The sequence below is a fragment of the Plasmodium gaboni genome, chromosome 13 (genome assembly GCF_001602025.1).
Source record: "Plasmodium gaboni strain SY75 chromosome 13, whole genome shotgun sequence".
NCBI lineage: Eukaryota > Apicomplexa > Aconoidasida > Haemosporida > Plasmodiidae > Plasmodium > Plasmodium gaboni.
The window spans coordinates 860,907-872,328 of NC_031493.1; the positions used below are offsets into that span (position 1 = coordinate 860,907).

General features: G+C 18.9%; 4 protein-coding genes across 4 annotated transcripts; 2 read left to right on the plus strand and 2 right to left on the minus strand.

The window, feature by feature from the left end:
* Window positions 1-151: 151 nt before the first annotated feature.
* PGSY75_1323900 (hypothetical protein) lies at window positions 152-1,255 on the plus strand (the record flags this gene model as incomplete). Its single annotated transcript, XM_018787300.1, has 1 exon — window positions 152-1,255. One exon carries the CDS (start codon window positions 152-154, stop codon window positions 1,253-1,255), a length of 1,104 nt encoding a protein of 367 aa, XP_018640042.1.
* Window positions 1,256-1,552: 297 nt separating this feature from the next.
* Window positions 1,553-5,647, minus strand: PGSY75_1324000 (hypothetical protein; the record flags this gene model as incomplete). Its single annotated transcript, XM_018787301.1, has 1 exon — window positions 1,553-5,647. One exon carries the CDS (start codon window positions 5,645-5,647, stop codon window positions 1,553-1,555), a length of 4,095 nt encoding a protein of 1,364 aa, XP_018640043.1.
* A 2,190-nt stretch (window positions 5,648-7,837) lies between these two features.
* Window positions 7,838-9,382, plus strand: PGSY75_1324100 (putative membrane protein; the record flags this gene model as incomplete). The annotated part of the gene is made up of 1 exon (XM_018787302.1): window positions 7,838-9,382. One exon carries the CDS (start codon window positions 7,838-7,840, stop codon window positions 9,380-9,382), a length of 1,545 nt encoding a protein of 514 aa, XP_018640044.1.
* A 746-nt stretch (window positions 9,383-10,128) lies between these two features.
* On the minus strand, window positions 10,129-11,422 carry PGSY75_1324200 (putative micro-fibrillar-associated protein; the record flags this gene model as incomplete). Its single annotated transcript, XM_018787303.1, has 2 exons — window positions 10,129-11,180; window positions 11,388-11,422. Coding segments are annotated over 2 exons (1,087 nt in total), but the record flags the coding sequence as incomplete, so codon positions are not given.

Consider the following 11,422-nt stretch of genomic DNA (forward strand, 5'->3'; position numbering starts at 1 on the left):
TCTTCTTGATATCCTTTTCTGTTTTCTTCAGAGCATGTTGTTTTATATTATTATTAAGGTTGCTTTTTTTATAATTAAAAATTTCATTTTATAATCCTTATATATATATATATATATATATTTTTTTTTTCTTTCTTTTGTTGATTTTAAAATGAAAATTAAGAAAGAACTAAAGTCAAGTGAAGATAAAGTCCAAATAAAAAAAGAAGAAAAATTTAAAAAACCAATAAACAAAAAAAGCAACCTTAATAATAATATAAAACAACATGCTCTGAAGAAAACAGAAAAGGATATCAAGAAGAAGAAAAAGAAGAAGAAAAAAAAGAAAAAGATAAAAAAAATAAAAAATAAAGAAGAAAAAAAAAATAATATAAACAACATCAACAAAATAAAACAAATAAATATAAATGAAAGTACCAATAAAAAATCTATAGAAAATAAGAATGATAAACAATTTAATGATGAAGATCTAGTTGTAGATTTTGAACTTATTGATCCAGATGAAATATATAAAGAAAATATATATATATTATTAAAAGGTTGTGAATTATTTTATAATATTACTTGTTTTGATAATTTATTAAATATTATTTGTGAACAACAAAATATTGGCAAACTTATAAGTGTATCAAATGAAGAAAAAGATAATATTATATCTTTTATGACAGTTATTAATATTAATCAGTATGATGAAATAAAAAATTTGAAAGAATTCCTTATAAACAAAATTAAAAAAATTGACAATAATAATAATAATAATAGTAATAATAATAATAATAATAATAATAGTAATAATGTTGATTTATATAATAATATACAAGAATTAAAAAATATTTTGTCAAATAATGATATACATGTAGGTTTAATTATTTCTAATAGAATTATTAATTGCCCTATTAAATTAATTCCTTTATTATATGAAAATGTTTATGAAGATATAATGTGGTCACAACAAATTCAAGATATGGATCCAGAAGAAAAAAAATTCTATTTTTTTGATTACTTACTTTTTTATACTAAAGCATACAAACAAAATTTAAATGATGATTTAATTTTTTCTAATTATGAAGAACAATATTTTTTTAATAAATGTATTCATTATGTTATGTGGAATAATAATAATATAAAGAAATTTTTTGAAATTCAAAAAGACCAAAAAAAGGAACTCGCGTGTAAAGAGTATTTGATTCTTTTTCTTGTTCCTATGACTATCGTCAAGGATGTAATAACCACAATAAGTTCAATTACTAATTGATAAAAAATAAAATATATATATATATGAAATATAAGGTACTACACTATATATATATATATATATATATATATATATATGTATATATATATATATGTATATATATATATATATTTTTTTTTTCTTTTTTTTTTATGATATAATTCATTATATATGTGCACATACATATATATTTACATATATCTATTCTTTTTTTTTTTTTTTTTTTACATTTATATTTTTGAGTGATAAAAAAAAAAAATAATAAATAAATAACAGCTTTATAAAAAATTTGAAAGGCCTAACATTTAAAATGTCTCCTTATGATAATAATATGTAATTGTCTCTGCCACTTTTTTCAGTTAGAACCTGCCTTGAATTTTGTTCACCATCTTCAGCAAATGAAGCTAAAGACTCTTTCATATATCGTTTTATATTTTTTGATTTGGAACCAAATTGTATAGCTTTTTTTTTAAAAAACATAACATCTTTAAAATTTAAAAAATAAATAGACATCCTAAGAATCCACTTATTCATTTTTTGAGTTTTCATACGTTCATATATAATATGACATTCATTCAATTTATGTGAATCAAGATAATTGTATTGTTCTTCATAATATATTAAAGTATCCTCATCTATATATTTTTTATTTAATATGTTATATAATTCTTCCTTTTCTTGTTCTATCAGAAGAATATCTTTATCATCATAATTTAATTTTTTATTTTTGTTTCCTCCTTTTATGTTATCTTCATTTTTTATAATATATCCTATGGGTCTTTCAATAATGCAAAATGGTAAAGAAAATAAGAAATTAATCATAAGCATATCTAAATATGGATAAAAAATAATTTTTTTTTTTAAACTTGAAAATGATATAACACGATCATCACGATATAAATTTCTTATCCAGATTCTTCTAATATCTTTAATCATCTCACACATTTTATAATTTTTTTTTATTTTTGCTAATTTTTTATTAAAATTATTTTGTCTGTAATATCCTCCAAATAATTCATCTGCTCCACTACCTATTATTAATAATTCATGATTACAAATATAAAACGATTTTTCTCTTTCTTCTTTATTATTAAATGGATAATACATATTTTTATTAAAATAATTCAAATGGTCATCATTATGAATAAATTTTTTTTTTTTTTTTTCTTCACTTTCATTACTGTCTTCATTAGAATCATTATATGTAGGGTCACCATTTATAAACATTTTATTTTGATTGATTTTTTTACTTTCTTTTGACGAAAATAAGTTTTTTATTTTTTCAATATTATGTTTTTCATTTTTCTCAGCTTTGTCACATGCAAATTGATCAATAAAATCTTTTTCTATATATTCTTCATGACATGACAAATATTTATTATTTTTTATAATTTCTCCATGCTCATTTTTTTCTTTATATTCTTCATTTTTTGTTTTCATTTTTTTCATTTTTTTCATTTTCTCTTCTTTTAATTCTTTATTAAATTCTGAAAAGAGCTGTCCTATTTTTTTATAATCATATAATTTATCTTTATGTATTACGCATTCTCTAAATAATTCAAAGTTGATGAGTATTCTTTCTTTTTTTACAATTAAATAAATATTTTTTTTATTTCTATTTTGTTTATTATAGTGGATTTCATACATCCCGATGAAATCCTTCCGATCATCATTTCTTTTGTCATCATCATCATAAATATTATCAATATTATCAATACTATCAATATTATCAGTACTATCAATACTATCAATATTATCAATACTATCAATATTATCAATACTATCAATATTATCAATACTATCAATATTATCAATATTATCACTATTAATTATATCACATCTTTTTGTATCAGTTTGATTATCAATATTATCATCCATCCTTTCATTGATACATATATATCGTAGTTTTTTACAACACATAGAACAACATTTATGAACACATTTTTTATTCATTACATATTTACATATCCTACATTTATATAATATATTTATATTTGAAGATGATGTAGTCTCTTTCTTTCTTTTTTCTTTTACAATAATTTTCTTGTCAAAAGAATTTTCTTCACATAAATTATTATCACTAATATGTATGTCACTAGTACTTATATCACTTATATTTAATACATCCATAATATTTTCTTCTTTTATATTTTTCCATTCATGTGAATCAAAAAATTTACGAGGACATAAAAAACCCCTCCCCAGGTTAGCAAAGAATAATGCTGACGATATATTATAATCCATAATTTTATTATTAGGAGATATAATCGAATATATAATTTTCTCATATTTTAATAAATCATCTGGATATACATCAATAAGAATCAATCGAATATCATAATTAGGAAATATATTAATTATTTTTTCATAAGACAAAAAACAAGTATATCTATCTATCGCATTTATATTAAATACTACATTAACAAGCTCAATGTATCCATCTTCATAAAAATGAAAGAAAGTTTTTATAGTTAATATAGTTAAAAGAGTTGAATCAATACCTCCAGAAAAAAATATGCCTATGCATTTTTCTCTTTCTTTTTTTTCTTTAGATTGATAATACCTGACATTCATATTGTCATTTATATGTGACTCATCAGAATTGCCATCAATTTTTATGTTAGCATCAATTTTTACGTTAGCATCAATTTTTATGTTAGCATCAATTTTTATGTTTTCATCAATTTTTATGTTTTCATCAATATTTTTATTTTCTTCATTATTTTTATTTTTTTTTATTTTTTCCAGTTTGTCTATCTTTTTGCCTGAACAAGTCAGGTGAAAAAATTGTTTAATTTTTTGACTTATAATATGATTTAATAAGATAATGAATAAGTTAATAAAAACATTATTTAGTTTTATATATTGAATAATATTTTTATTATTTTGAGAGAATGTTGTATTTTCTTTTTGTGTAACAGTGTGTTCATTTATATCTTGTATTATTTTGTTTATAGTATGTAAAAAGTATATATTTTCTTGTTTATTAAAGATATTTTTTTTTTCAAAATAATGTAATATATCTTGAAAGTTTAAAATATTAAATTGGTCTACATCAGATGGTTTCCATTGATAATATGAATTATCATAAATACAATATTGTTTATAAATTTTTATTAGCATGATATGATTATTAAAAATATTATTCTCCTTATGGTTATCATTATTAAAAATATTTTTCTCCTTATGGTTATCATTATTAAAAATATTTTTCTCCTTATGGTTATCATTATTAAAAATATTTTTCTCCTTATGGTTATGATTATTTTTTTTTTTGTCAGTTTCATTATCATTTAAAAGTATTAAGTTGTATATATAATGTGGCATAATATTTATAGCAATTTCTTCATTTATTGTTCTCTTTTGAAATGTATGATCTTTTCTTTCTTTATTAAGAATATATTTAAATTTAATATTATTAAAATTATCATCAGAATTTTTTTTATGTATCAAAAAATTATTTTCTATATTATTATGATGCTGTGCAAATATGTCATATGTAGGTATGAGATTAATGTCATCTTTTATAGAGATATCATCAAATATATATTCATTTTTATTAATTTGAATATAATTAAAATTATAATTAATAAAAGGACCATATATATTTGTAAATATTATTGATTTTTGTTCATAAAAATATAAAAAAGATTTCATACCAAATTTATCATTAAAAAAATAAACATTTATATTTGTTTTATCATAATGTATGTAAAATAAAATAAAACTACCATTCATACAATTAAATATGTCATTAATATTTTTTATATTTTCTTCAATATATTCATATAATTCTTTTATAGAAATAATTGGACTTTTATTATTCATAAAATTATCACACATATACCAATCACCATATATAAGTAAAATACTTTTATCTTTTATATTATATTCTATATATTCTTTATTATATTTATTATATTTTATTTTATATTTCTCGTTTATCATATTCTTAAAATATATTTGTGAACCATATAACTCAAATTGTATTCTATTATTAAAAGCATCATTATCTATGATATTCCTACATTTAGTTACAACATGTTTAGAGCTTATATTTATATCACAAGAAATATATTTAAACATATCAAAACAATGACTATTATTGTGTTTATCATTATTATTATTATTATTATTATCATGGTCATATGGATGAATATGTTCATTTCTTTTCTCTTCTCTTGAATATTTATTAGCTTTAATCAAATATGGAATCATATAATTATCTACATACTTTTTAGTTATTATATATCTATTTTTTTTTTCACTCTCTTGTTTCTCATTCTTTTTTTGAGTATCCAATTTGATGTCATCATCAAAATTACTATTACAAAAAGTTTCTATAAATAAACATTTTATAAAATTGTTTACCTCCTCATTGTTTGCTTTAATTCTTACCATAAAATTATGCATCTTCAAATAATAAATATTTTATATATAAACAATAAAATATAGAATAATTACAATAAATACAAAATAGTTGATAAAATATTTCTTTTTTTTTCATCATGATATTATTAGTATAAATATAAATGCATATACATTTGTATTATATATATGCATATACAATTTTTTTTTTTTTTACATAATATTTATGATATATATATAAAATATATATGTAGAAAGAATAAAAATTGTAGATATATTTTTAGTTCAAACTATGAAAAATATCTAATACAACGATGGATACTTATAACACTTTATAAGAATATATTATATTATATTAAATTATATTATATAGGCAGGATCCCAATCTACATAATATATAATATATATATATATATATATTTATTTATTTATTTATTTTACAAATTACATATTTTGAATTGCATATATACATTTTTTTTCTTTCAAAATATCAAGTATTACATTATAACAGTAGAGAATATAAAAAAAAAAAATCTCCTTAGATATTATATATATATTATTATATATATACCTTTGGCCCGTTATAATAATATATATATAATATATTTCTTTTAACACGTCGGCACGAAAAATAAGAAACAGCTTTTTTTTTTATACCTTACAAAATATGAATCCTTAATAAATAAATAAATAAATATATATATATATATATATATATATATATATTGAAAAAGAAAAAGAATGAATTTTTTTTTTTTTTTTATACTAAACATATATAACGATAAAACATATAGGAACTATTATGCCTCATTTTTAACTGTAATAAAATATAAAATAAAAAGACGTTTAGTCCATATCATATTATTCTTATATATATATATATATATATATTTATATATTTTTTTGTTTAAACAAAAAATAGGATAAATATAACATTCCAATATTTGCCCGTTTCATAATAAAATTCTTACAACAGTGGTTAATATGCAATGCTTTTTTTCTTTAAATATTATTAAGGAGCAAAAAAAAAAAAAAAAAAAAAAAAAAAAAAAATTCCATTGAATCATTTATTAAAATTTATTTCATTTCATTTCTCTTTCTTTTTTTTTTTTTTTTTTATTAGACACTTTAATAAGGAGAATATAAAAATATAAATATTATAAATATATATATTATATATATATTTATATATATAATATTTTTTTGGAACATATTTAAAGGCTATTTTTTAAATGTAGTAATAAAAAAAAATATATTAGATACGATGCCATATAATATAATGTGCAGATACTTTTATATAAGTATTGTTCATATAGTTTTATAAATCTAATTTTTAAGGATTTTTTTTTATGATAATATATATATAAAATATATATATATATATATATATATGTGTAAACAGTTCATATGAATTATTTATCAACCCTTAAATACCGATTTATTTATTTATTTATTTTTTTTTTATTTTTTTTTTTTTAACTTTGTTAATCTTTTCTTTTAATTGTTATAAAAATGGGTGATGGATGAAGTTAAAAGTGAACAAAAAAAAAATGCTCTACTAATATTTTAATATTGAAATAAAAAATATATATATATATATATATATATATTTTATACATACTATGTATTATTTTATTTTTCTTCATGCACATTACCTTTTGATGATATATATGAAAGAAAAAAAAAAAAGATATAAAATAAAATAAATAAAACAATCACATAAATATAAATATTTTCAATTTTGTTTTATTTAAAAAAAATGTTCATCATCATGTTTTATTAGAATGTATGCATTATATATAATGTGTACAAAATAATCAGATATATGTATTTTCTCATTTTCTTTTTCTTTTTTATTTATTTTTTTTTTTTCTTTCTTTCTTTCTGTTTTTATATCTACTCCAATATTACATTGTGTTAAAAATATATATAATATATATATAATATATATATATATATATATATTTATTTATTTATGGTCATATTTACAATTTTTTTGGAAGGAATATACTTATGTGCATATTTCAAAATAAAGATAATTTAACAGCTTTTTCTGTGCGTTCAAAACACAATTTTTTTTATATATATATATATTACTTATATGCCCTTTTTTTCAACGAACCTGCATATAATATATATATGTTAATATATTATTAAGTACACATATATTTATATATATATATATAATACATAGATATATATTTATAATTATTTCCTTGTTACATATTTTTGAAGATGGTAAAAACCAAGTGTGAGAATAACGAGAACGGGAGGAAATTAATTAATAAGAAAATAATTGAGAAAAAGTATGATAAGAAGAAAACAAACGAAAACAACTTGAATTATGGAGGTACGAAACACGTACTAAATAAAAAAATAATAAATAATATAAATAAGAAAGATAATCAAGTTCATAATAATATAAATGATGATATGATACATGAAGAATATATTCCAAATAATATAGAAGAAAATGAAGAGAAGAATAAAAAACAAACATGTTTAAAAAATAATGATAATATGAATTATGATATATTTAATAATATCAGCAAAAATTTAAATAATCATTTAAGTCAAGGTGTTGGAAATGAATGTGTAAAAAATTTAATAACACAAGTTAGCTACAGTCATTTATTTACAATATTAAAAAACATTTTAACTTATTTACCTTTTTCAATTAATGATTATTTAATAGGAACATTAGAATTAAAAGAAGTTATAGATAGTAAATATAATACCTGTTTTCAATTATATGAAAAAAAAGAACTCATGAAATATATTTATGATAATGAATCAACTAACTTAGTAAATAATAAAGTATACAATTTATTCAAAAAATATAAAATCATGAAAAATAAAAAAGAATCTTTTAATCATAGACAAACTTATCATTTAAAAGAACAAAACGAACAACCGATTGTAGAAGAATTATTAATAGAAAAAGCGAAAATATTTATTTATAAAATTAATTCTTTTATTGAAGGTAGAGAACAAAATTTATCATATATATATGAAATATGTTATGGATTGCAATATAAAACAGAAACATTTTTATTATCAGTTTTTATATTTGATTGCTATATACATCGGATTAACCAACTTACAAATAAAAATCATTATAAAAAAGTTAAACTTTTAGTAATCATATGTTCTATCTTATTAGCTTTAATAAAAACACAAGTTTTTAATGGTACCAGTATTATGTATTTAAATGATATACTCTATTTTTTAAATAAAATGAAAAATGATAAACTTAATTACACTTGTATAGAAATCTCAAATAAACAAATGGAAATATTAAAGCTATTACCTCCAAATTATAATAATTATTCAACATATACTGAATTAACTTATGTTTATTTTATTAATCTTAAAAATTGTGCAAAAAAATATCCTGCTATTAAAATATATTATATATTCTTAGAACATTTCGGATTCTTATATTTTATTTATGATGTTATTTATGCATATTCCATGTATATAACAGCCGTAGGATCATATATGCTCATACCCCCAAGCAGAATTGTTTCGACTATCATCTTATATTTTACAAACGCTTTTTATAATCGAATGACCAATAGTTTACTTTTTCAAGAAAAATTCTGTGAAGAAATTTTCAATCTACCTTTTGAAAATGATTTGTTCATGTGGGCTTACCTTTTTATGGATAACTTTATCTACTTTTTTGAAAATTGTGTTGTCCCCAATAAACATTATTCTTCCATATATTCCATATTCTATGAAACAGGAAGAATGCTAAATATTAGAACGGTATTCTAAACATATCGCAGGAAAAATTTCAACATTTTTTATTAACATTTTATTAAACTATAAAAAGGGTGTACATAATATATATGTGGACATTTTTTGCCTTTGCATACATCTTTAACTTTTTTTCAAAATATGGTTAGCTAATATTTTATAAAGTATTAAGCTTTTTTTTAACCTGAACGGTGCATAAAATTTTGGCATTATAAATATTATACATACATATATATATATATATATATATATATATATTATTATTATTATTTATTTATTTTTTTATTTTTTACCTGAACGGTTCATAATAATTTGTCTTATTTTTAATTTTTTTTTAATAAATTAAAATTTTTTTATTTATTTTTCTCATTTTCACCTGAACAGTGCATGTTTAATTTTAGGCTTATATAAAACCTATTTATTAATTAATAAAAAAAAAAAAAGAAAGGAAATATGTATAGATTTTCAAAATAAATAAGATAACATACATATTAAACATATATTATGTACGTATGTTTTTTTTTTTTTTTTTTTGAAATCATTGAAAAGATTAATTTAAATGATAAATTGGTTAATTTATAAATGAAAAAATTTGCATATATACATACATATATATATATATATATATATATATATATATATACCGTGAATAACAAAAAAAATAAAATCATGTGTAAAATATTGGATTTAATAAATATATATTTATTTATTGTCCAATTATAACGAAAAAAAAAAAAAAAGAGTTTTTTTACATATGGAATATTTTAATTTTTTTTTCTATATGTAGGTCTATCAAATTGATCTTTTTTCTTCTCCTTGAATTTAATATTAGATTCAATATTATTCCACAAAGAATCTTTTCTAGATGTATCATTATCCAATAAATGTGTATATTTGGATTGTCCTTGTTTTCCAAATTTTCCTCTTCTTACTTGCAATACTTTTGGTAAGTTTTGTCTATCAATTTTATCTTCATATACTGGTTCATTATAATCTCTTAAATATATTTCTTCTTTTCCTTCTTCAAATAAATCTTGATAGAAACCTCCTTTATGATAATATTTTTGCATAAATAACATTTTTCTTTTCTTTTTCTTTTCTTTATTTGGTAATGTTTTATTATCTTGTATAATTTCTTTATCTGTCATTTTTCTTCTTTTCTCTATTTCTAATTCTAAGATTTCATATTTCTTTCTATCTAATTCATCTCTTTTTAATCTATTGATATGTCTTATTTTCCACAATTCGTATTCTTGTTCATTTAATTCTTCATCTTGTTCATCTTCCTCAAAATCTTCTTCTGAGGAAAAAACATTATTTTCTTTATTTTTTAATTTTTCTTCTAACATGTCTTGGTTTAAAACTTCTTTTATTGCATTTTCTTTTTTTTCTATTTCTATTAATTCTTTTTCTTCGTTTAGGTTTTGTAGGGCCTTTTTCTCTGCTTCTTCTTTGTTTTTATTTTCCATAAGAGTCCTTCGTGATGTTTTGAAGATAAATTCATGTTTCATAATTCTTTCGTTATTTTCTTCATTCATATAATCATCACCTGAAGCGGAATCGTCTTCATCATCGTCGTCCTCCTCATCGTCTTCCTCATCATCTTCATCATCATCTTCATCGTCATCTTCATCATTATAATCACCTGCGTCTTTTTTATTATATTCCTTAATATTTTTTATAATATCTTCATATTCATCTACCTTTTTAACATTTTCTTCATTATGTTCAACTAATTTTTCATTTTCATTGTTATCAATTATGGTTACTTCTCTTCTTCTGCTTCTTATCCTTTCTTGATTATCTCCCCTTAAATCTAATATGAAAAAATTCACAAAATATTATATACATATATAAAAATATATAACAATCATATGTACATTTTGAATAAATAAAAAATTGACATAATATTATATACATATAGATAATTATATAAAATTAATATGTACATTTTGAATAAATAAAAAATTCACATGACTTGTTCAGGTTTTTTTTTTTTTTTTTTTTTTTTTCCTTGGCTTACTTTTATTTTTTAATCTTTCATATCTATTGTCAATA